The sequence below is a fragment of the Pleurodeles waltl genome, chromosome 6 (assembly GCF_031143425.1).
Source record: "Pleurodeles waltl isolate 20211129_DDA chromosome 6, aPleWal1.hap1.20221129, whole genome shotgun sequence".
NCBI classification, from domain to species: Eukaryota; Metazoa; Chordata; class Amphibia; order Caudata; family Salamandridae; genus Pleurodeles; species Pleurodeles waltl.
The window spans coordinates 82,550,103-82,576,662 of record NC_090445.1 but is presented as its reverse complement, the minus strand read 5'-3'; the positions used below and the strand labels follow the sequence as shown (position 1 = coordinate 82,576,662).

At 46.9% G+C, this 26,560-nt stretch overlaps 1 protein-coding gene across 1 annotated transcript; it reads left to right on the top strand.

Annotated features, from left to right (window-relative positions):
- The first annotated feature begins 1,356 nt into the window (after nt 1–1,356).
- Nucleotides 1,357–25,778, top strand: LOC138301493 (putative nuclease HARBI1). The gene is made up of 2 exons (XM_069242005.1): nt 1,357–2,101; nt 25,393–25,778. The coding sequence occupies exons 1-2, from the start codon at nt 1,357–1,359 to the stop codon at nt 25,776–25,778; spliced, it is 1,131 nt and encodes a 376-aa protein (XP_069098106.1).
- The last annotated feature ends 782 nt before the right edge of the window (nt 25,779–26,560 follow it).

The following is a 26,560-nucleotide window of genomic DNA, read 5'->3' as shown; positions in this document are numbered from 1 at the left end:
GGAGTGGAGCCTTGTGTCTTGTGGGAACAGGTAGCCTAGGTTTCCGACTTTCCCATCACGACCGAAAGTGAAAGTGAAAGCGCCCCACCAGCCTGTTTCAGCCCCAGCTGCCAAGATTACGTAACACTTGTTATGTGTACATCCATTGCGTACATGATCTGATCTAGAATGTTCTCGGGATCGGGCTGGGAAAGAAAATAGGCTCAGGCAGCAAAACAAACATGCATTGACAAAGGCAATTAGCCTCGCCTATTCGAGAGCTAATGGCTTTGGCGATGTATTCTTTTCAGGAATATTATGTAGCTGCGCTACTACTGTGCAGCGTGGCTGAGACTAAAAGGAAGCAAGCAGTGGCATAGCCAATAAGTCCCGCCTTTTGGAACTTATACGTGTTTAGACATACAGCATACTATCCAGGACACAGCAGTTATTTTTATTTTTTGGTGTATTGACGGTATCTTTTTCTTTAGGCGTGTCATGGCCAAATGCTAACTGGCACTGGAGCTTAACCTAAAAATATATTGATCTAGGCAACACCTACACCACACAACAAGACCTGGGAAACAAAATATGGATAGTGAGTGGTGTCAGTGCTGTCACACATCCATGTAGGTAGCGAGGAAAGGCACCGATATATAAGCCAAGTGCCCTGAAGCCTGCCTGTTAAACAATGGCAGCACGTCAAAGCAGACCCTAACCATTTAAGACAGTCAGGTGTAGTGTGCAAGTGGGTGGGTAGCAGAAAAGATGCAGAAAAGCAGAAGGGCCAGAATGTATTCTGAAAAGAAAGACGCAATATTTTAATGATGCATGTTGTAAGCTTTTGTCCTCAGCAACTTAAGTAATTGTTGCTATAAAAGTGACAAAGGCAAACTTCCAACAAAGGTTCTCTCACTTTAAGTTCGCTTTTATAATGTAAAGCTGAGTAAAGTGAACAGAGACCGCAAGTTTACAAACACCAAGGTGCATATTTATGCTTGGCTTGTGCCGTATTAGCATAAAAAATGTTGACGATAAAATGGTGCATAGCTAGCTCCTTATTTATATTTTGATGCTAGACCCGTCTAGCATCAAAATATTGGAGTTAGCGCCATGTTTAGGATGCACGAAAGCACCTTGCGCCAATGAATTGCCAGGTAGACGTTCTCACCCTAAACACAACGCTAACCCCTTAGTGCCATATTTATCCCTCGATGCAAAAATGGCGCTAACGAGGGAAGCGGACTGAAAAAATTGAGCTAAGTCCGAATAGCGCAAAACATTAACGCCTGATCAGACCCAGGCGTTAAAAAGAGGCTCACACACCACCACTCATAGAAAAAACCCAGACGGAGCCTTGGAAACTGCCAGGACAACATGGAAGTTCTACTACTCCAGCTTGGCACATGCTGCAGACGTCTGCAAAGACAGCAGATCCAACCACCACCACTGTGGCAACCTCAAACCCCACCACAACAGCCACAGAGACAGTGCAGAAGGAAGGAGAGAATTGTTAGACAGCGAATCACCATTTTAGGAATGAGGGAACAAGATCTGGTCTGGGTATACAGACTCAACCGGGAGTCCAATGTACGCCTGCTGCACCTGATAGCACCACACATCACGGCAAGACTGCAAACTCCCCATAACATCCCACCCATTACAAAATTCCTCGCTGTCCTCAACATGATGGTGTCTGGATCATTCCAGACAACGGGTGCATTAGTGGCTGGTATCTCCCAGTCATCCTTTTCGGTCTGCCTACCAAAGGTCCTGGACGCAATCCTACACCTCACGTCACAACACATCTGCTTCTCAAACACCCAGCAGCTGCAGTATGGGACCAAGCAAGGTTTCTATCAGATAACTGGCTTTCCACATGTGCTGGGTGCAATGAACAGTACCGAAGTCCAACTGGTGTCACCTGCAGCAACGCAACACCTCTACAGGAACCGCAAGCACACACATTCCATCAATGTGCAGGCTATCATGGACCACCGTGAGCTCTTCAGAAACATCCTGGCGAAATATTCCGACAGCGTCCATGACGCATATATCTTTTGCCATTGCACCATCAACCAGCGGTTCCAGGATGGCGAATATAGTAATGGGCTACTCATAGGTATGTCACCATACCAATCATACCACACAACACACTAACCAGCAAGGACAAGCCAGACAAACTCAACAAGAAATACACATGGGCAGGGCCACAGAGATGTACAGGCAACAACACATAAGCTACATGCCACACCACACTGCACACATTGCATGTCACATACGTATGCACCCAAATCTACATATCACAGCAACACCCTGACTGGCAAACCACGTGTGGACAGGTGGAGCCAAGTCTCCTTTGCATGGCGAAGCTGCTCACAAATCACTACAAGTGTCCACAGGTTGACAACTAAATACAGATCACACACATACATTACCCCAAACAAAGACGCGCACAGGTATGTCAATGGGATAGGCTATGGTCATGTTGAGGAAGTCACACATAGGCACAGTCCCACGTAACTCATGGTGTGTCAGCCTCTGGAAGAACCTAAATCCAATGCCACCCAAGTGGTGCCCTAACCAAGTATACATCAGATACACATATCTGACATTCCTGTAGTGTTCACAGACACCTGTCTGCTGCATTGAGTCCCACACAAACGTATACAAAAATATTTCACTTTGAAGACCGTGGGGTTTAATCATGAGAAATGGGGCAGCACCTACTCCAGTGTCACCTCACATGCGCCCCCTAGTGCCCACTAAGAACACCATGTCTGTTCCAACTAACAGAAATGCTCCACCATGGTCTTGTGTCTGTGAAAAAATCACTAAGATTCATGGATGACATAGTCGGATGTGGTAGGTGTATAGTGGAGATGCATGACCTTATATTCTCCGTACTAAGGGACCCATTTGAAATATAGCTGTGTGTTAGAAAGTAGCCTCTTTCTAGCCTTGTTACCCCCACTTTTGGCCTGTTTGTGGTTGTATGTCAGGGTGTTTTCACTGTCTCACTGGGATCCTGCTAGCCAGGACCCAGTGCTCATAGTGAAAACCCTATGTTTTCAGTATGTTTGTTATGTGTCACTGGGACCCTGCTAGTCAGGACCCCAGTGCTCATAAGTTTGTGACTTATAGGTATGTGTTCCCTGTGTGTTGCCTAACTGTCTCACTGAGGCTCTGCTAACCAGAACCTCAGTGGTTATGCTCTCTCTTTACAAATTGTCACTAACAGGCTAGAGACCATTTCACCAATTCACATTGGCATACTGGAACACCCTTATAATTCCCTAGTATATGGTACTGAGGTACCCAGGGTATTGGGGTTCCAGGAGATCCCGATGGGCTGCAGCATTTCTTTTGCCACCCATAGGGATCTCTGACAATTCTTACACAGGCCTGCCACTGCAGCCTGAGTGAAATAACGTCCACGTTATTTCACAGCCATTTTACACTGCAGTTAAGTAACTTATAAGTCACCTATATGTCTAACCTTTACCTGGTAAAGGTTAGGTGCAAAGTTACTTAGTGTGAGGGCACCCTGGCACTAGCCAAGGTGCCCCCACATTGTTCAGGGCCAATTCCCCGGACTTTGTGAGTGCGGGGACACCATTACACGCGTGCACTACATATAGGTCACTACCTATATGTAGCTTCACAATGGTAACTCCGAATATGGCCATGTAACATGTCTATGATCATGGAATTGCCCCCTCTATGCCATCCTGGCATAGTTGGCACCATTCCATGATCCCAGTGGTCTGTAGCACAGACCCTGGTACTGCCAAACTGCCTTTCCTGGGGTTTCACTGCAGCTGCTGCTGCTGCCAACCCCTCAGACAGGTTTGTGCCCCCCTGGGGTCAAGCCAGGCTTGTCCCAGGATGGCAGAACAAAGGACTTCCTCTGAGAGAGGGTGTTACACCCTCTCCCTTTGGAAAATGGTGTGAAGGCAGGGGAGGAGTAGCCTCCCCCAGCCTCTGGAAATGCTTTCATGGGCACAGATGTGCCCAATTCTGCATAAGCCAGTCTACACCGGTTCAGGGACCCCTTAGCCCTGCTCTGGCGCGAAACTGGACAAAGGAAAGGGGAGTGACCACTCCCCTGACCTGCACCTCCCCTGGGAGGTGTCCAGAGCTCCTCCAGTGTGCTCCAGACCTCTGCCATCTTGGAAACAGAGGTGCTGCTGGCACACTGGACTGCTCTGAGTGGCCAGTGCCACCAGGTGACGTCAGAGACTCCTTCTGATACGCTCCTTCAGGTGTTGCTAGCCTATCCTCTCTCCTAGGTAACCTAACCCTCTTTTCTGGCTATTTAGGGTCTCTGTCTCTGGGGAAACTTTAGATAATGAATGCAAGAGCTCATCAGAGTTCCTCTGCGTCTCTCTCTTCACCTTCTGACAAGGAATCGACTGCTGACCGCGCTGGAAGCCTGCAAAACTGCAACAAAGTAGCTAAGACGACTACTGCAACTCTGTAACGCTGATCCTGCCGCCTTCTCGACTGTTTTCCTGTTGGTGCATGCTGTGGGGGTAGTCTGTCTCCTCTCTGCACTAGAAGCTCCGAAGAAATCTCCCGTGGATCGACGGAATCTTCCCCCTGCAACCGCAGGCACCAAAGAACTGCATTACCAGTCCCTTGGGTCTCCTCTCAGCATGACGAGCGAGGTCCCTTGAATCCAGCAACTCTGTCCAAGTGACTCCCACAGTCCAGTGACTCTTCAGTCCAAGTTTGGTGGAGGTAAGTCCTTGCCTCCCCACACAGACTGTATTATTGGAAACTGCATCTTTTGCAGCTACTCCGGCTTCCGTGCACTTCCGGCAGAAATCCTTTGTGCACAGCCAAGCCTAGGTCAACTGCACTCTAACCTGCATTGCACAACTTTCTAAGTTGGTCTCCGGCGACGTGGGACTCCTTTGTGTAACTTTGGGTGAGCACCATTTCACACATCTTTATAGTGCCTGTTTCTGGCACTTCTCTGGGTGCTACCTGCTGCTGAGAGGTCTCTTTGTCTTGCTCGACATCCCCTCTCTCTCCTGACGCAATTTGCGACATCCTGGTCCCTCCTGGGCCACAGCAGCATCCAAAAACACTTACCGCATGATTTGCAGCTAGCAAGGCTTGTTGGCGGTCTTTTGGCGGGAAAACACTTCTGCACGAATCTCCACGGCGAGTGGGATCGGTCCTCCAAAGGGGAAGTCTCTAGCCCTTTTCGTTCCTGCAGAATCCTCAGCTTCTTCTGTCCAGTAGAAGCTTCTTTGCACCCACAGCTGGCATTTCCTGGGCATCTGCCCATCTCCGACTTGCTTGTGACTTTTGGACTTGGTCCCCTTGTTCCACAGGTACCCTCGACTGTAAATCCATCGTTGTTGCAATGCTGGTTTGTGTCTTTCCTGCATTATTCCCCTACCACGACTTCTTTGTCCTTTGGGGAACTTCAGTGCACTTTGCACTCACTTTTCAGGGTCTTGGGGAGGGCTATTTTTCTAACCCTTACTATTTTCTAATAGTCCCAGCGACCCTCTACAAGGTCACATAGGTTTGGGGTCCATTCGTGGTTCACATTCCACTTTTGGAGTATATGGTTTGTGTTGCCCCTATCCCTATGTGTCCCCATTGCATCCTATTGTAACTATACATTGTTTGCACTGTTTTCTAAGACTATACTGCATATTTTTGGTATTGTGTACATATAACTTGTGTATAATTGCTATCCTCATACTGAGGGTACTCACTGAGATACTTTGGCATATTGTCATAAAAATAAAGTACCTTTATTTTTAGTAAATCTGTGTATTGTATTCTCTTGTGATATTGTGCAAGTGACACTAGTGGTACTGTAGGAGCTTCACTCGTCTCCTAGTTCAGCCTAAGCTGCTCTGCTAAGCTACCATTATCTATCAGCCTATGCTGCTATACACCCTATACACTAATAAGGGATAACTGGGCCTGGTGCAAGGTGCAAGTACCCCTTGGTACTCACTACAAGCCAGTCCAGCCTCCTACATTGGTTGTGCAGCGGTGGGATAAGTGCTTTGAGACTACTTACCACTCTTGTCATTGTACTTTTCATAAGAGAAAAATATACAAAACAAGTTCAGTGTGTGTACACATAGCTAAAAAGTTTTGCATTTCCTCTTTTCACTCTTTTCTAAGTGCTGAAAAGTACATCTAAACTTTCTAAAAAGTTTAACAAGTTTTTTTTTCCTGTCTTTCAAAAAGTTCTGAAAACTTTTTTCTCTTATTCTATCACTTTAACTCTCTCTAGAAAATGTCTGGCACAGGCCAAAATGTTGATCTGTCCAAGATTGCATATGATCACCTTAGCTGGAAAGGAGCAAGGAGTCTCTGCATAGAGAGAGGTTTAAGTGTAGGGAAGAATCCTTCCTTGGAATTGTTACTTAACATGCTTAGAGAACAAGATAAGGCTAAAAGTGCCCCATCTGTTGAAAAAGTAGCTAATGGTTCCCAATCTGATCCAGGGACTCCCCCAGGAAAAGATTCAGGAAAGAAACTTCTTAGCCTGCCCATTATTAGACAGTCTAGCATAGTTGGTAATGATGAAGAGCCACACCATACAAATAGTGTTGTCTCACATCATAGCAAGAGCATTTATTCTCACCACAGTGGAAGTGATGTTTCTGTTAGCCAAGCTGCTAGGGTGCCCTCTGTAAGGGACAGGTCTCCTTCTGTTCATTCCCATCATACCTCTGTATCTAGGAATGTCCCTCCCACCAACCCTGATGACAGATTGTTAGAAAGGGAACTCAATAAGTTGAGGGTGGAACAAACCAGACTGAAGCTTAAAAAGCAACAGCTGGATTTGGATAGACAGTCATTAGAACTAGAGAAGGAAAGACAGAAGTTGGGTTTTGAAACCCATGGTGGCAGCAGCAGTATTCCCCATAGTCATCCTGCAAAAGAGCATGTTTCCAGGAATCTGCATAAGATAGTTCCCCCTTATAAGGAGGGGGATGACATTAACAAGTGGTTTGCTGCACTTGAGAGGGCCTGTGTTGTACAGGATGTCCCTCAAAGGCAGTGGGCTGCTATTCTATGGCTATCATTTAGTGGAAAAGGTAGGGATAGGCTCCTTACTGTGAAAGAAAGTGATGCCAATAATTTTACAGTTCTTAAGAATGCACTCCTGGATGGTTATGGCTTAACCACTGAACAATACAGGATAAAGTTCAGAGAGACCAAAAAGGAGTCTTCACAAGACTGGGTTGATTTCATTGACCATTCAGTGAAAGCCTTGGAGGGGTGGTTACATGGCAGTAAAGTTACTGATTATGACAGCCTGTATAACTTGATCCTGAGAGAGCATATTCTTAATAATTGTGTGTCTGATTTGTTGCACCAGTACTTGGTGGACTCTGATCTGACCTCTCCCCAAGAATTGGGAAAGAAGGCAGACAAATGGGTCAGAACAAGGGTGAACAGAAAAGTTCATACAGGGGGTGACAAAGAGAACAATAAGAAGAACGATGGTGAAAAATCTCAAGATAAGCATGGGGATAATAGTAAAACCAAAGATTCCACTTCAAATCTTAAACACTCTTCAGGGGGTGGGGATAAAACAAATTCTTCCTCTTCTTCTCAACCTACACAATTTAAAAAGCCTTGGTGCTTTGTGTGTAAAAATAGAGGCCATAGGCCAGGGGATAAGTCCTGTCCAGGTAAACCCCCTGAGCCTACCACCACTAATACATCAAGCTCTAGTGCCCCTAGCAGTAGTGGTACTAGTGGTGGGACTGCTGGCAACAGTCAAGTTAAGGGTGTAGTTGGGTTCACTTATGGGTCCATAGTAGAAACTGGGGTAGTCAGTCCCAAGACAGTTTCTGTCACACCTAGTGGCATTGGCCTTGCCACACTGGCTGCTTGTCCCCTTACATTGGATAAGTACAGGCAGACAGTTTCAATAAATGGTGTTGAGGCCTTGGCCTACAGGGACACAGGTGCCAGTATCACTTTGGTGACTGAAAACCTAGTGCATCCTGAACAACACATCATTGGACAACAGTATAAGATTATTGATGTCCATAACTCCACTAAGTTTCTTCCCTTAGCTATAATTCAGTTTAGTTGGGGTGGAGTTACTGGCCCTAAGCAGGTGGTGGTATCACCTAGCTTACCTGTAGACTGTCTCTTAGGTGATGACCTAGAGGCCTCAGGTTGGGCTGATGTAGAGTTTTATGCCCATGCAGCCATGCTGGGCATCCCTGAGGAATTGTTCCCTCTCATTTCTACTGAAATGAAAAAGCACAGGAGAGAAGGCCTGAAAACTCTGGATGCCTCTCCATCAACAGGTAAAAAGGGTATCACAGTATCCCCTAACCACCCTACCATTCAGGAGACCATTCCTGTGGTGGGAGAAACCTCTCCTGGGGTGGCACCTGTTCCAAGGGAATCATCAGTTGGCAAAACTGTACTCCCTGAGGTGGAAGTACCTCTCTGTGGGATAACTAACATTGGTGAGAAAAAGAGCACCATTTTAGTTAACATGGAGCATCCCTCCAACCCTCCCAGAGAAACTTTAGTGCAGAAACCCTGCACTACCTCACAACACTTAGGACAACATCCCTGCCCTAGTGTGGAGCTCATAGGACAGCATCCCTGCCCTGCTCCAACTAAAGAGAAACAGCATCCCTGTTCTCTCTTCCAGCCATATGGACAAAGTTTTTGCCCAGCTATGGCTTTACTGAGACAGCATCCCTGTCTGGCATTTCCATCATTACAAATAGGTTCAGTGGATAATTCCCACTGCTCTAAACTAAAACTTACTGATAGAAACTCTGAAAATACATCTTCACATTGTTGCTTAGCTAAAAAACTTCAAACAGGGTGGTTTACATCCAAACAGGGAAGTAACCATATAGTGGATGATAAAGGGAGTAACCAGTCTATGGCAGAGCTACTCTCTACTTATCACCACTTAGACAATAAAGTCTCAACTGGCCAAGGTTAGCCTTATTGTCCTTCGTTTGGGGGGGGGGGGGGGTTGTGTGAGAAAGTAGCCTCTTTCTAGCCTTGTTACCCCCACTTTTGGCCTGTTTGTGAGTGTATGTCAGGGGGTTTTCACTGTCTCACTGGGATCCTGCTAGCCAGGACCCAGTGCTCATAGTGAAAACCCTATGTTTTCAGTATGTTTGTTATGTGTCACTGGGACCCTGCTAGTCAGGACCCCAGTGCTCATAAGTTTGTGACCTATAGGTATGTGTTCCCTGTGTGATGCCTAACTGTCTCACTGAGGCTCTGCTAACCAGAACCTCAGTGGTTATGCTCTCTCATTTATTTCAAATTGTCACTAACAGGCTAGTGACCATTTTTACCAATTTACATTGGCTTACTGGAACACCCTTATAATTCCCTAGTATATGGTACTGAGGTACCCAGGGTATTGGGGTTCCAGGAGATCCCTATGGGCTGCAGCATTTCTTTTGCCACCCATAGGGAGCTCTGACAATTCTTACACAGGCCTGCCACTGCAGCCTGAGTGAAATAACGTCCACGTTATTTCACAGCCATTTTACACTGCACTTAAGTAACTTATAAGTCACCTATATGTCTAACCTTTACCTGGTAAAGGTTAGGTGCAAAGTTACTTAGTGTGAGGGCACCCTGGCACTAGCCAAGGTGCCCCCACATTGTTCAGGGCCAATTCCCCGGACTTTGTGAGTGCGGGGACACCATTACACGCGTGCACTACATATAGGTCACTACCTATATGTAGCTTCACAATGGTAACTCCGAATATGGCCATGTAACATGTCTATGATCATGGAATTGCCCCCTCTATGCCATCCTGGCATAGTTGGCACAATCCCATGATCCCAGTGGTCTGTAGCACAGACCCTGGTACTGCCAAACTGCCTTTCCTGGGGTTTCACTGCAGCTGCTGCTGCTGCCAACCCCTCAGACAGGTTTCTGCCCCCCTGGGGTCAAGCCAGGCTTGTCCCAGGATGGCAGAACAAAGGACTTCCTCTGAGAGAGGGTGTTACACTCTCTCCCTTTGGAAAATGGTGTGAAGGCAGGGGAGGAGTAGCCTCCCCCAGCCTCTGGAAATGCTTTCATGGGCACAGATGTGCCCAATTCTGCATAAGCCAGTCTACACCGGTTCAGGGACCCCTTAGCCCTGCTCTGGCGCAAAACTGGACAAAGGAAAGGGGAGTGACCACTCCCCTGACCTGCACCTCCCCTGGGAGGTGTCCAGAGCTCCTCCAGTGTGCTCCAGACCTCTGCCATCTTGGAAACAGAGGTGCTGCTGGCACACTGGACTGCTCTGAGTGGCCAGTGCCACCAGGTGACGTCAGAGACTCCTTCTGATAGGCTCCTTCAGGTGTTGCTAGCCTATCCTCTCTCCTAGGTAGCCAAACCCTCTTTTCTGGCTATTTAGGGTCTCTGTCTCTGGGGAAACTTTAGATACGAATGCAAGAGCTCATCAGAGTTCCTCTGCATCTCTCTCTTCACCTTCTGACAAGGAATCGACTGCTGACCGCGCTGGAAGCCTGCAAAACTGAAACAAAGTAGCTAAGACGACTACTGCAACTCTGTAACGCTGATCCTGCCGCCTTCTCGACTGTTTTCCTGTTGGTGCATGCTGTGGGGGTAGTCTGCCTCCTCTCTGCACCAGAAGCTCCGACGAAATCTCCCGTGGGTCGACGGAATCTTCCCCCTGCAACCGCAGGCACCAAAGAACTGCATTACCGGTCCCTTGGGTCTCCTCTCAGCATGACGAGCGAGGTCCCTTGAATCCAGCAACTCTGTCCAAGTGACTCCCACAGTCCAGTGACTCTTCAGTCCAAGTTTGGTGGAGGTAAGTCCTTGCCTCCCCACGCCAGACTGCATTGTTGGAAACCGCGTCTTTTGCAGCTACTCCGGCTTCCGTCCACTTCCGGTGGAAATCCTTTGTGCACAGCCAAGCCTAGATCCACGGCACTCTAACCTGCATTGCATGACTTTCTAAGTTGGTCTCCGGCGACGTGGGACTCCTTTGTGTAACTTCGGGTGAGCACCGTTTCACGCATCCTCGTAGTGCCTGTTTCTGGCACTTCTCCGGGTGCTACCTGCTGTTGAGAGGGCTCCTTGTCTTGCGTGACATCCCCTCTCTCTCCTGACGCAAATTGCGACATCCTGGTCCCTCCTGGGCCACAGCAGCATCCAAAAACACTTACCGCACAATTTGCAGCTAGCAAGGCTTGTTGGTGGTTTTTTTGCAGGAAAACACTTCTGCACGACTCTCCATGGCGAGAGGGATCCGTCCTCCAAAGGGGAAGTCTCTAGCCCTTTTTGTTCCTGCAGAATCCTCAGCTTCTTCTGTCCAGTAGAAGCTTCTTTGCACCCACAGCTGGCATTTCCTGGGCATCTGCCCATCTCCGACTTGCTTGTGACTTTTGGACTTGGTCCCCTTGTTCCACAGGTACCCTCGACTGTAAATCCATCGTTGTTGCAATGCTGGTTTGTGTCTTTCCTGCATTATTCTCCTATCACAACTTCTTTGTCCTTTGGGGAACTTCAGTGCACTTTGCACTCACTTTTCAGGGTCCTGGGGAGGGCTATTTTTCTAACCCTTACTATTTTCTAATAGTCCCAGCGACCCTCTACAAGGTCACATAGGTTTGGGGTCCATTCGTGGTTCACATTCCACTTTTGGAGTATATGGTTTGTGTTGCCCCTATCCCTATGTGTCCCCATTGCATCCTATTGTAACTATACATTGTTTGCACTGTTTTCTAAGACTATACTGCATATTTTTGGTATTGTGTACATATAACTTGTGTATAATTGCTATCCTCATACTGAGGGTACTCACTGAGATACTTTGGCATATTGTCATAAAAATAAAGTACCTTTATTTTTAGTATATCTGTGTATTGTGTTTTCTTGTGATATTGTGCAAGTGACACCAGTGGTACTGTAGGAGCTTCACTCGTCTCCTAGTTCAGCCTAAGCTGCTCTGCTAAGCTACCATTATCTATCAGCCTATGCTGCTATACACCCTATACACTAATAAGGGATAACTGGGCCTGGTGCAAGGTGCAAGTACCCCTTGGTACTCACTACAAGCCAGTCCAGCCTCCTACATTGGTTGTGCAGCGGTGGGATAAGTTCTTTGAGACTACTTACCACTCTTGTCATTGTACTTTTCATAAGAGAAAAATATACAAAACAAGTTCAGTGTGTGTACACATAGCTAAAAAGTTTTGCATTTCCTCTTTTCACTCTTTTCTAAGTGCTGAAAAGTACATCTAAACTTTCTAAAAAGTTTAACAAGTTTTTTTTTCCTGTCTTTCAAAAAGTTCTGAAAACTTTTTTCTCTTATTCTATCACTTTAACTCTCTCTAGAAAATGTCTGGCACAGGCCAAAATGTTGATCTGTCCAAGATTGCATATGATCACCTTAGCTGGAAAGGAGCAAGGAGTCTCTGCATAGAGAGAGGTTTGAGTGTAGGGAAGAATCCTTCCTTGGAATTGTTACTTAACATGCTTAGAGAACAAGATAAGGCTAAAAGTGCCCCATCTGTTGAAAAAGTAGCTAATGGTTCCCAATCTGATCCAGGGACTCCCCCAGGAAAAGATTCAGGAAAGAAACTTCTTAGCCTGCCCATTACTAGACAGTCTAGCATAGTTGGTAATGATGAAGAGCCACACCATACAAATAGTGTTGTCTCACATCATAGCAAGAGCATTTATTCTCACCACAGTGGAAGTGATGTTTCTGTTAGCCAAGCTGCTAGGGTGCCCTCTGTAAGGGACAGGTCTCCTTCTGTTCATTCCCATCATACCTCTGTATCTAGGAATGTCCCTCCCACCAACCCTGATGACAGATTGTTAGAAAGGGAACTCAATAAGTTGAGGGTGGAACAAACCAGACTGAAGCTTAAAAAGCAACAGCTGGATTTGGATAGACAGTCATTAGAACTAGAGAAGGAAAGACAGAAGTTGGGTTTTGAAACCCATGGTGGCAGCAGCAGTATTCCCCATAGTCATCCTGCACAAGAGCATGTTTCCAGGAATCTGCATAAGATAGTTCCCCCTTATAAGGAGGGGGATGACATTAACAAGTGGTTTGCTGCACTTGAGAGGGCCTGTGTTGTACAGGATGTCCCTCAAAGGCAGTGGGCTGCTATCCTATGGCTATCATTTAGTGGAAAAGGTAGGGATAGGCTCCTTACTGTGAAAGAAAGTGATGCCAATAATTTTACAGTTCTTAAGAATGCACTCCTGGATGGTTATGGCTTAACCACTGAACAATACAGGATAAAGTTCAGAGAGACCAAAAAGGAGTCTTCACAAGACTGGGTTGATTTCATTGACCATTCAGTGAAAGCCTTGGAGGGGTGGTTACATGGCAGTAAGTTACTGATTATGACAGCCTGTATAACTTGATCCTGAGAGAGCATATTCTTAATAATTGTGTGTCTGATTTGTTGCACCAGTACTTGGTGGACTCTGATCTGACCTCTCCCCAAGAATTGGGAAAGAAGGCAGACAAATGGGTCAGAACAAGGGTGAACAGAAAAGTTCATACAGGGGGTGACAAAGAGAACAATAAGAAGAAAGATGGTGAAAAATCTCAAGATAAGCATGGGGATAATGGTAAAACCAAAGATTCCACTTCAAATCTTAAACACTCTTCAGGGGGTGGGGATAAAACAAATTCTTCCTCTTCTTCTCAACCTACACAATTTAAAAAGCCTTGGTGCTTTGTGTGTAAAAATAGAGGCCATAGGCCAGGGGATAAGTCCTGTCCAGGTAAACCCCCTGAGCCTACCACCACTAATACATCAAGGTCTAGTGCCCCTAGCAGTAGTGGTACTAGTGGTGGGACTGCTGGCAACAGTCAAGTTAAGGGTGTAGTTGGGTTCACTTATGGGTCCATAGTAGAAACTGGGGTAGTCAGTCCCAAGACAGTTTCTGTCACACCTAGTGGCATTGGCCTTGCCACACTGGCTGCTTGTCCCCTTACATTGGATAAGTACAGGCAGACAGTTTCAATAAATGGTGTTGAGGCCTTGGCCTACAGGGACACAGGTGCCAGTATCACTTTGGTGACTGAAAACCTAGTGCATCCTGAACAACACATCATTGGACAACAGTATAAGATTATTGATGTCCATAACTCCACTAAGTTTCTTCCCTTAGCTATAATTCAGTTTAGTTGGGGTGGAGTTACTGGCCCCAAGCAGGTGGTGGTATCACCTAGCTTACCTGTAGACTGTCTCTTAGGTAATGACCTAGAGGCCTCAGGTTGGGCTGATGTAGAGTTTTATGCTCATGCAGCCATGCTGGGCATCCCTGAGGAATTGTTCCCTCTCATTTCTACTGAAATGAAAAAGCACAGGAGAGAAGGCCTGAAAACTCTGGATCCCTCTCCATCAACAGGTAAAAAGGGTATCACAGTATCCCCTAACCACCCTACCATTCAGGAGACCATTCCTGTGGTGGGAGAAACCTCTCCTGGGGTGGCACCTGTTCCAAGGGAATCATCAGTTGGCAAAACTGTAATCCCTGAGGTGGAAGTACCTCTCTGTGGGATAACTAACATTGGTGAGAAAAAGAGCACCATTTTAGTTAACATGGAGCATCCCTCCAACCCTCCCAGAGAAACTTTAGTGCAGAAACCCTGCACTACCTCACAACACTTAGGACAGCATCCCTGCCCTAGTGTGGAGCTCATAGGACAGCATCCCTGCCCTGCTCCAACTAAAGAGAAACAGCATCCCTGTTCTCTCTTCCAGCCATATGGACAAAGTTTTTGCCCAGCTATGGCTTTACTGAGACAGCATCCCTGTCTGGCATTTCCATCATTACAAATAGGTTCAGTGGATAATTCCCACTGCTCTAAACTAAAACTTACTGATAGAAACTCTGAAAATACATCTTCACATTGTTGCTTAGCTAAAAAACTTCAAACAGGGTGGTTTACATCCCCACAGGGAAGTAACCATATAGTGGATGATAAAGGGAGTAACCAGTCTATGGCAGAGCTACTCTCTACTTATCACCACTTAGACAATAAAGTCTCAACTGGCCAAGGTTAGCCTTATTGACCTTCGTTTGGGGGGGGGGGGTTGTGTGAGAAAGTAGCCTCTTTCTGGCCTTGTTACCCCCACTTTTGGCCTGTTTGTGAGTGTGTCAGGGTGTTTTCACTGTCTCACTGGGATCCTGCTAGCCAGGACCCAGTGCTCATAGTGAAAACCCTATGTTTTCAGTATGTTTGTTATGTGTCACTGGGACCCTGCTAGTCAGGACCCCAGTGCTCATAAGTTTGTGACCTATAGGTATGTGTTCCCTGTGTGATGCCTAACTGTCTCACTGAGGCTCTGCTAACCAGAACATCAGTGGTTATGCTCTCTCTTTACAAATTGTCACTAACAGGCTAGTGACCATTTCACCAATTCACATTGGCATACTGGAACACCCTTATAATTCCCTAGTATATGGTACTGAGGTACCCAGGGTATTGGGGTTCCAGGAGATCCCTATGGGCTGCAGCATTTCTTTTGCCACCCATAGGGAGCTCTGACAATTCTTACACAGGCCTGCCACTGCAGCCTGGGTGAAATAACGTCCACGTTATTTCACAGCCATTTTACACTGCACTTAAGTAACTTATAAGTCACCTATATGTCTAACCTTTACCTGGTAAAGGTTAGGTGCAAAGTTACTTAGTGTGAGGGCACCATGGCACTAGCCAAGGTGCCCCCACATTGTTCAGGGCCAATTCCCCGGACTTTGTGAGTGCGGGGACACCATTACACGCGTGCACTACATATAGGTCACTACCTATATGTAGCTTCACAATGGTAACTCCAAATATGGCCATGTAACATGTCTATGATCATGGAATTGCCCCCTCTATGCCATCCTGGCATAGTTGGCACAATCCCATGATCCCAGTGGTCTGTAGCACAGACCCTGGTACTGCCAAACTGCCTTTCCTGGGGTTTCACTGCAGCTGCTGCTGCTGCCAACCCCTCAGACAGGTTTCTGCCCCCCTGGGGTCAAGCCAGGCTTGTCCCAGGATGGCAGAACAAAGGACTTCCTCTGAGAGAGGGTGTTACACCCTCTCCCTTTGGAAAATGGTGTGAAGGCAGGGGAGGAGTAGCCTCCCCCAGCCTCTGGAAATGCTTTCATGGGCACAGATGTGCCCAGTTCTGCATAAGCCAGTCTACACCGGTTCAGGGACCCCTTAGCCCTTCTCTGGCGCGAAACTGGACAAAGGAAAGGGGAGTGACCCCTCCCCTGACCTGCACCTCCCCTGGGAGGTGTCCAGAGCTCCTCCAGTGTGCTCCAGACCTCTGCCATCTTGGAAACAGAGGTGCTGCTGGCACACTGGAATGCTCTGAGTGGCCAGTGCCACCAGGTGACGTCAGAGACTCCTTCTGATAGGCTCCTTCAGGTGTTGCTAGCCTATCCTCTCTACTAGGTAGCCAAACCCTCTTTTCTGGCTATTTAGGGTCTCTGTCTCTGGGGAAACTTTAGATAACGAATGCAAGAGCTCATCAGAGTTCCTCTGCATCTCTCTCTTCACCTTCTGACAAGGAATCGACTGCTGACCGCGCTGGAAGCCTGCAAAACTGCAACAAAGTAGCTAAGACGACTACTGCAACTCTGTAACGCTGATCCTCCCGCCTTCTCGACTGTTTTCCTGTTGGTGCATGCTGTGGGGGTAGTCTGCCTCCTCTCTGCACTAGAAGCTCCGAAGAAATCTCCCGTGGGTCGACGGAATCTTCCCCCTGCAACCGCATGCACCAAAGAACTGCATTACCGGTCCCTTGTGTCTCCTCTCAGCATGACGAACGAGGTCCATTGAATCCAGCAACTCTGTCCAAGTGACTCCCACAGTCCAGTGACTCTTCAGTCCAAGTTTGGTGGAGGTAAGTCCTTGCCTCCCCACGCCAGACTGCATTGTTGGAAACCGCATCTTTTGCAGCTACTACGGCTTCTGTGCACTTCCGGCGGAAATCCTTTGTGCACAGCCAAGCCTAGGTCCACGGCACTCTAACCTGCATTGCACAACTTTCTAAGTTGGTCTCCGGCGACGTGGAACTCCTTTGTGTAACTTCGGGTGAGCACTGTTTCACACATCCTCGTAGTGCCTGTTTCTGGCACTTCTCCGGGGGCTACCTGCTTCTGAGAGAGCTCCTTGTCTTGCTCGACGTCCCCTCTCTCTCCTGACGCAATTTGCGACATCCTGGTCCCTCCTGGGCCACAGCAGCATCCAAAAATGCTTACCGTACGATTTGCAGCTAGCAAGGCTTGTTGGTGGTCTTTCGGCGGGAAAACACTTCTGCACGACTCTCCACGGCAAGAGGGATCCGTCCTCCAAAGGGGAAGTCTCTAGCACTTTTCGTTCCTGCAGAATCCTCAGCTTCTTCTGTCCAGTAGAAGCTTCTTTGCACCCACAGCTGGCATTTCCTGGGCATCTACCCATCTCCGACTTGCTTGTGACTTTTGGACTTGGTCCCCTTGTTCCACAGGTACCCTCGACTGTAAATCCATCGTTGTTGCAATGCTGGTTTGTGTCTTTCCTGCATTATTCCCCTATCACGACTTCTTTGTCCTTTGGGGAACTTCAGTGCACTTTGCACTCACTTTTCAGGGTCTTGGGGAGGGCTATTTTTCTAACCCTTACTATTTTCTAATAGTCCCAGCGACCCTCTACAAGGTCACATAGGTTTGGGGTCCATTTGTGGTTCACATTCCACTTTTGGAGTATATGGTTTGTGTTGCCCCTATCCCTATGTGTCCGCATTGCATCCTATTGTAACTATACATTGTTTGCACTGTTTTCTAAGACTATACTGCATATTTTTGGTATTGTGTACATATAACTTGTGTATAATTGCTATCCTCATACTGAGGGTACTCACTGAGATACTTTGGCATATTGTCATAAAAATAAAGTACCTTTATTTTTAGTATATCTGTGTATTGTGTTTTCTTGTGATATTGTGCAAGTGACACCAGTGGTACTGTAGGAGCTTCACTTGTCTCCTAGTTCAGCCTAAGCTGCTCTGCTAAGCTATCATTATCTATCAGCCTATGCTGCTATACACCCTATACACTAATAAGGGATAACTGGGCCTGGTGCAAGGTGCAAGTACCCCTTGGTACTCACTACAAGCCAGTCCAGCCTCCTACATTGGTTGTGCAGCAGTGGGATAAGTTCTTTGAGACTACTTACCACTCTTGTCATTGTACTTTTCATAAGAGAAAAATATACAAAACAAGTTCAGTGTGTGTACACATAGCTAAAAAGTTTTGCATTTCCTCTTTTCACTCTTTTCTAAGTGCTGAAAAGTACATCTAAACTTTCTAAAAAGTTTAACAAGTTTTTTTTTCCTGTCTTTCAAAAAGTTCTGAAAACTTTTTTCTCTTATTCTATCACTTTAACTCTCTCTAGAAAATGTCTGGCACAGGCCAAAATGTTGATCTGTCCAAGATTGCATATGATCACCTTAGCTGGAAAGGAGCAAGGAGTCTCTGCATAGAGAGAGGTTTGAGTGTAGGGAAGAATCCTTCCTTGGAATTGTTACTTAACATGCTTAGAGAACAAGATAAGGCTAAAAGTGCCCCATCTGTTGAAAAAGTAGCTAATGGTTCCCAATCTGATCCAGGGACTCCCCCAGGAAAAGATTCAGGAAAGAAACTTCTTAGCCTGCCCATTACTAGACAGTCTAGCATAGTTGGTAATGATGAAGAGCCACACCATACAAATAGTGTTGTCTCACATCATAGCAAGAGCATTTATTCTCACCACAGTGGAAGTGATGTTTCTGTTAGCCAAGCTGCTAGGGTGCCCTCTGTAAGGGACAGGTCTCCTTCTGTTCATTCCCATCATACCTCTGTATCTAGGAATGTCCCTCCCACCAACCCTGATGACAGATTGTTAGAAAGGGAACTCAATAAGTTGAGGGTGGAACAAACCAGACTGAAGCTTAAAAAGCAACAGCTGGATTTGGATAGACAGTCATTAGAACTAGAGAAGGAAAGACAGAAGTTGGGTTTTGAAACCCATGGTGGCAGCAGCAGTATTCCCCATAGTCATCCTGCAAAAGAGCATGTTTCCAGGAATCTGCATAAGATAGTTCCCCCTTATAAGGAGGGGGATGACATTAACAAGTGGTTTGCTGCACTTGAGAGGGCCTGTGTTGTACAGTATGTCCCTCAAAGGCAGTGGGCTGCTATCCTATGGCTATCATTTAGTGGAAAAGGTAGGGATAGGCTCCTTACTGTGAAAGAAAGTGATGCCAATAATTTTACAGTTCTTAAGAATGCACTCCTGGATGGTTATGGCTTAACCACTGAACAATACAGGATAAAGTTCAGAGAGACCAAAAAGGAGTCTTCACAAGACTGGGTTGATTTCATTGACCATTCAGTGAAAGCCTTGGAGGGGTGGTTACATGGCAGTAAAGTTACTGATTATGACAGCCTGTATAACTTGATCCTGAGAGAGCATATTCTTAACAGTTGTGTGTCTGATTTGTTGCACCAAGACTTGGTGGACTCTGTTCTGACCTCTCCCCAAGAATTGGGAAAGAAGGCAGACAAATGGGTCAGAACAAGGGTGAACAGAAAAGTTCATACAGGGGGTGATAAAGAGAACAATAAGAAGAAAGATGGTGAACAATCTCAAGATAAGCATGGGGATAAGGGTAAAACCAAAGATTCCACTTCAAATCTTAAACACTCTTCAGGGGGTGGGGATAAAACAAATTCTTCCTCTTCTTCTCAACCTACACAATTTAAAAAGCATTGGTGCTTTGTGTGTAAAAATAGAGGCCATAGGCCAGGGGATAAGTCCTGTCCAGGTAAACCCCCTGAGCCTACCACCACTAATACATCAAGCTCTAGTGCCCCTAGCAGTAGTGGTACTAGTGGGGGGACTGCTGGCAACAGTCAAGTTAAGGGTGTAGTTGGGTTCACTTATGGGTCCATAGTAGAAACTGGGGTAGTCAGTCCCAAGACAGTTTCTGTCACACCTAGTGACATTGGCCTTGCCACACTGTCTGCTTGGCCTCTTACATTGGATAAGTACAGGCAGACAGTTTCAATAAATGGTGTTGAGGCCTTGGCCTACAGGGACACAGGTGCCAGTATCACTTTGGTGACTGAAAACCTAGTGCATCCTGAACAACACATCATTGGACAACAGTATAAGATTATTGATGTCCATAACTCCACTAAGTTTCTTCCCTTAGCTATAATTCAGTTTAGTTGGGGTGGAGTTACTGGCCCTAAGCAGGTGGTGGTATCACCTAGCTTACCTGTAGACTGTCTCTTAGCTAATGACCTAGAGGCCTCAGGTTGGGCTGATGTAGAGTTTTATGCCCATGCAGCCATGCTGGGCATCCCTGAGGAATTGTTCCCTCTCATTTCTACTGAAATGAAAAAGCACAGGAGAGAAGGCCTGAAAACTCTGGATCCCTCTCCATCAACAGGTAAAAAGGGTATCACAGTATCCCCTAACCACCCTACCATTCAGGAGACCATTCCTGTGGTGGGAGAAACCTCTCCTGGGGTGGCACCTGTTCCAAGGGAATCATCAGTTGGCAAAACTGTACTCCCTGAGGTGGAAGTACCTCTCTGTGGGATAACTAACATTGGTGAGAAAAAGAGCACCATTTTAGTTAACATGGAGCATCCCTCCAACCCTCCCAGAGAAACTTTAGTGCAGAAACCCTGCACTGCCTCACAACACTTAGGACAGTGTGGAGCTCATAGGACAGCATCCCTGCCCTGCTCCAACTAAAGAGAAACAGCATCCCTGTTCTCTCTTCCAGCCATATGGACAAAGTTTTTGCCCAGCTATGGCTTTACTGAGACAGCATCCCTGTCTGGCATTTCCATCATTACAAATAGGTTCAGTGGATAATTCCCACTGCTCTAAACTAAAACTTACTGATAGAAACTCTGAAAATACATCTTCACATTGTTGCTTAGCTAAAAAACTTCAAACAGGGTGGTTTACATCCCCACAGGGAAGTAACCATATAGTGGATGATAAAGGGAGTAACCAGTCTATGGCAGAGCTACTCTCTACTTATCACCACTTAGACAATAAAGTCTCAACTGGCCAAGGTTAGCCTTATTGTCCTTCGTTTGGGGGGGGGGGGTTGTGTGAGAAAGTAGCCTCTTTCTAGCCTTGTTACCCCCACTTTTGGCCTGTTTGTGAGTGTATGTCAGGGGGTTTTCACTGTCTCACTGGGATCCTGCTAGCCAGGACCCAGTGCTCATAGTGAAAACCCTATGTTTTCAGTATGTTTGTTATGTGTCACTGGGACCCTGCTAGTCAGGACCCCAGTGCTCATAAGTTTGTGACCTATAGGTATGTGTTCCCTGTGTGATGCCTAACTGTCTCACTGAGGCTCTGCTAACCAGAACCTCAGTGGTTATGCTCTCTCTTTACAAATTGTCACTAACAGGCTAGTGACCATTTCACCAATTCACATTGGCATACTGGAACACCCTTATAATTCCCTAGTATATGGTACTGAGGTACCCAGGGTATTGGGGTTCCAGGAGATCCCTATGCGCTGCAGCATTTCTTTTGCCACCCATAGGGAGCTCTGACAATTCTTACACAGGCCTGCCACTGCAGCCTGAGTGAAATAACGTCCACGTTATTTCACAGCCATTTTACACTGCACTTAAGTAAGTTATAAGTCACCTATATGTCTAACCTTTACCTGGTAAAGGTTAGGTGCAAAGTTACTTAGTGTGAGGGCACCCTGGCACTAGCCAAGGTGCCCCCACATTGTTCAGAGCCAATTCCCCGGACTTTGTGAGTGCGGGGACACCATTACACGCGTGCACAACATATAGGTCACTACCTATATGTAGCTTCACAATGGTAACTCCGAATATGGCCATGTAACATGTCTATGATCATGGAATTGCCCCCTCTATGCCATACTGGCATAGTTGGCACAATCCCATGATCCCAGTGGTCTGTAGCACAGACCCTGGTACTGCCAAACTGCCTTTCCTGGGGTTTCACTGCAGCTGCTGCTGCTGCCAACCCCTCAGACAGGTTTCTGCCCCCCTGGGGTCAAGCCAGGCTTGTCCCAGGATGGCAGAACAAAGGACTTCCTCTGAGAGAGGGTGTTACACCCTCTCCCTTTGGAAAATGGTGTGAAGGTAGGGGAGGAGTAGCCTCCCCCAGCCTCTGGAAATGCTTTCATGGGCACAGATGTGCCCAATTCTGCATAAGCCAGTCTACACCGGTTCAGGGACCCCTTAGCCCTTCTCTGGCGTGAAACTGGACAAAGGAAAGGGGAGTGACCACTCCCCTGACTTGCACCTCCCCTGGGAGGTGTCCAGAGCTCCTCCAGTGTGCTCCAGACCTCTGCCATCTTGGAAACAGAGGTGCTGCTGGCACACTGGACTGCTCTGAGTTGCCAGTGCCACCAGGTGACGTCAGAGACTCCTTCTGATAGGCTCCTTCAGGTGTTGCTAGCCTATCCTCTCTCCTAGGTAGTCAAACCCTCTTTTCTGGCTATTTAGGGTCTCTGTCTCTGGGGAAACTTTAGATAACGAATGCAAGAGCTCATCAGAGTTCCTCTGCATCTCTCTCTTCACCTTCTGACAAGGAATCGACTGCTGACCGCTCTGGAAGCCTGCAAAACTGCAACAAAGTAGCTAAGACGACTACTGCAACTCTGTAACGCTGATCCTGCCGCCTTCTCGACTGTTTTCCTGTTGGTGCATGCTGTGGGGGTAGTCTGCCTCCTCTCTGCACTAGAAGCTCAGAAGAAATCTCCCGTGGGTCGACGGAATCTTCCCCCTGCAACCGCAGGCACCAAAGAACTGCATTACCGGTCCCTTGGGTCTCCTCTCAGCATGACGAACGAGGTCCCTTGAATCCAGCAACTCTGTCCCAGTGACTCCCACAGTCCAGTGACTCTTCAGTCCAAGTTTGGTGGAGGTAAGTCCTTGCCTCCCCACGCCAGACTGCATTGTTGGAAACCGCATCTTTTGCAGCTACTCCGGCTTCCGTGCACTTCCGGCGGAAATCCTTTGTGCACAGCCAAGCCTAGGTCCACGGCACTCTAACCTGCATTGCACGACTTTCTAAGTTGGTCTCCGGCGACGTGGGACTCCTTTGTGTACCTTCGGGTGAGCACCGTTTCACACATCCTCGTAGTGCCTGTTTCTGGCACTTCTCCGGGTGCTACCTGCTGCTGATGTCCCCTCTCTCTCCTGACGCAATTTGCAACATCCTGGTCCCTCCTGGGCCACAGCAGCATCCAAAAACGCTTACCATATGATTTGCAGCTAGCAAGGCTTGTTGGCAGTCTTTCGGCGGGAAAACACTTCTGCACAACTCTCCACGGCGAGAGAGATCCGTCCTCCAAAGGGGAAGTCTCTAGCCCGTTTCGTTCCTGCAGAATCCTCAGCTTCTTCTGTCCAGTAGAAGCTTCTTTGCACCCACAGCTGGCATTTCCTGGGCATCTGCCCATCTCCGACTTGCTTGTGACTTTTGGACTTGGTCCCCTTGTTCCACGGGTACCCTCGACTGGAAATCCATCGTTGTTGCATTGCTGGTTTGTGTCTTTCCTGCATTATTCCCCTATCACGACTTCTTTGTCCTTTGGGGAACTTCAGTGCACTTTGCACTCACTTTTCAGGGTCTTGGGGAGGGCTATTTTTCTAACCCTTACTATTTTCTAATAGTCCCAGCGACCCTCTACAAGGTCACATAGGTTTGGGGTCCATTCGTGGTTCACATTCCACTTTTGGAGTATATGGTTTGTGTTGCCCCTATCCCTATGTGTCCCCATTGCATCCTATTGTAACTATACATTGTTTGCACTGTTTTCTAAGACTATACTGCATATTTTTGGTATTGTGTACATATAACTTGTGTATAATTGCTATCCTCATACTGAGGGTACTCACTGAGATACTTTGGCATATTGTCATAAAAATAAAGTACCTTTATTTTTAGTATATCTGTGTATTGTGTTTTCTTGTGATATTGTGCAAGTGACACTAGTGGTACTGTAGGAGCTTCACTCGTCTCCTAGTTCAGCCTAAGCTGCTCTGCTAAGCTACCATTATCTATCAACCTATGCTGCTATACACCCTATACACTAATAAGGGACTACTGGGCCTGGTGCAAGGTGCAACTACCCCTTGGTACTCACTACAAGCCAGTCCAGCCTCCTACACTGTGCCATCTCCCAAAGCCTGCACCATGCATGTGTTGAAAGTGTCAGTCAGAAATCATGTAATAGAAGGCAGGCAAAACTTCTGCAAAAAATTACTTCTTCCTACCAATGTGGGACACACACTCCCATACACGTCATGGCTGGTACAACCATCATCTGCCACAAAGGGTCACTAGGGCACATACATTTACGGGAAATGACAACATTGTGCCAAAATAGGCCACGCAGCCTACCTTCATTTACATGATGCAGGGATGCTCCTAATTTAATAGTATACAGCACACCCCTGTGTTGTGGCCAGTGCTTATGCAAAAATTAGCTACCAGCACCAACCCAGGCATCTTTGCACCATCGTGCAAGGATGTCTGCATTGAGGGCTGTGATTGTTCATGTGTGAGAAGGGACACCTTCCTGCACATAAACTACCATATCTGGCATTTCCTCCTACTATGCGTGCAGCAATATGCAGCACACATCAAATTTGCTAAAACACGAGGAGGAATAAAAGTATCCCACTAGTTGTGCCGTACTAATGCCACCTCTTGGGGGTGGGGTGAGATATTGGTGCTGCCTCAGATCTACAAAATCAGAGGCAGCTAGAAAATGCTATGGGTATTGCTGTGGCACACCCACAGCAACACCCATTGCTCGCCCCTTCCATGCAAAGGGTTGTGTGTGAAGGGGCTGTAGTCACAAGGTGGCATCAAGCAACAAAAAATGGTATAACACCACCTTTAAATATGGGGCAGGGCATAGCACCACCGGAGCTTCTATAAAAGTGATGCTCTGGTGGCGCTAGGTGCTCAAAATTATGCTCCTAAGTGTCGCACTGCATGAATAGTGCAACATGTCAAAAAGGACAGCGCAATCTTGCTTTGTAGGGCAACAATGCTCTATCAACATCTGACACCATTGTGCTGCTTGGAAGTGGTATGTGCCATGTAAGACTAGTACACTGATCCAAATATAGACTACACAACACATAGGCCCAAATCATGACCGTCACTTCTGGGAACAACATAAAAACTTCCGAGGCCTTTAAGCCAGTACCCAAGTTTGTCATGTCCATCAACACAGTTCAAAGAAACCATTTCACAAGAACAGGAACAGACAGTACACCACAAGCAAGTTTGTGTCACATCTCCAATGAAAAAGTACAATTGCCATGGGACGTACCAAGCCACTATCAACACTTAACAGCATATCTCCTCTGTATTCATTGCAGCTAATCAAGGTAATGGCATCCAGCCGTGGGTGATGACCCCTTTTGCTAATCCCACAACGGTGGAGCAGTGGGTCTACAATGAGAGGCACAGGAAAACCCACAATTTGTTGGAGAGGACATCTGGCATCCTGAAATCCAGGTTCAGGTGTCTGGCCCTGACAGAAGGAAGCCTCTTATATGCTCCACCACTTGTTTGTAAGATCATCTTGGCATGTGCAATCCTGCACAACATTTGTGTCCGGACAAATATCCCCTGGGATGAAAAGGATGATGTTCGCAGCGAGGTTGAGGATGATGATGGAGCAGATCATGTGGAGGGGGAACAAATTAACACTGCAGCCGGAGTTCGTAGGAGATCCCATATTGTGGATAACTTCTACACATGACCACAGTACTTCAAACATCACCTTGTAAATAGCGCTAATTAATCACTTTGCACCTGAATCTCCTTGGTTTACTAATTTTTTACTACATACTCCATTGGAATGTGACTCTAACAACAGTGAGCAGGTAGGTAACACAAAGGTGACCAGTATGGTAGCAACAGCCTTTGTGACATTAGTGGGTCTACTGCCACCATATCAAATATCAGTGGCACGTAATTTGCAGGCAGTGGATCCTGAAGGTCTGGATCCATGCACCACCACATATATTGTCCCGTCAAGTGGGAAAGGTGTCAATACCTAGCCCATCCACCACAACAACACCATGCATAACAGGATGAATGCAAGGGGGGCACACATGAGGTAGGGGCTGTCACCAAATGGATAACAAGTCATGTAGTAACAATACAGTGTCACAACTTATGGTGACAGTAGCATTGCCTGCATGGTACATGTGTGACAAGGGTGGTACATCACTGTGAACTGTGGTCCCTCAGTTAAAGCCCAGGGATTGTAACCAATGTCCCATGCTGAGCATGCACAGTGTAACCATGGAAATGTGTCCCAGCACTGCCAATGTTCACAACCCAGGCACATGGTGTGCTGTACCTCACGTATGGCACACACACATTGGCTGGGGAGTGCGCAATGGCTTGCATTAACTACATAAGCAGCTATGGGTACAGAATCACTATCCAAACACATGACCCATTGTCACCATCCATGGATATTTTGGGACAATGCACCACCACATATTCAACTGGGTAGAATGTAGTTACAGTAGC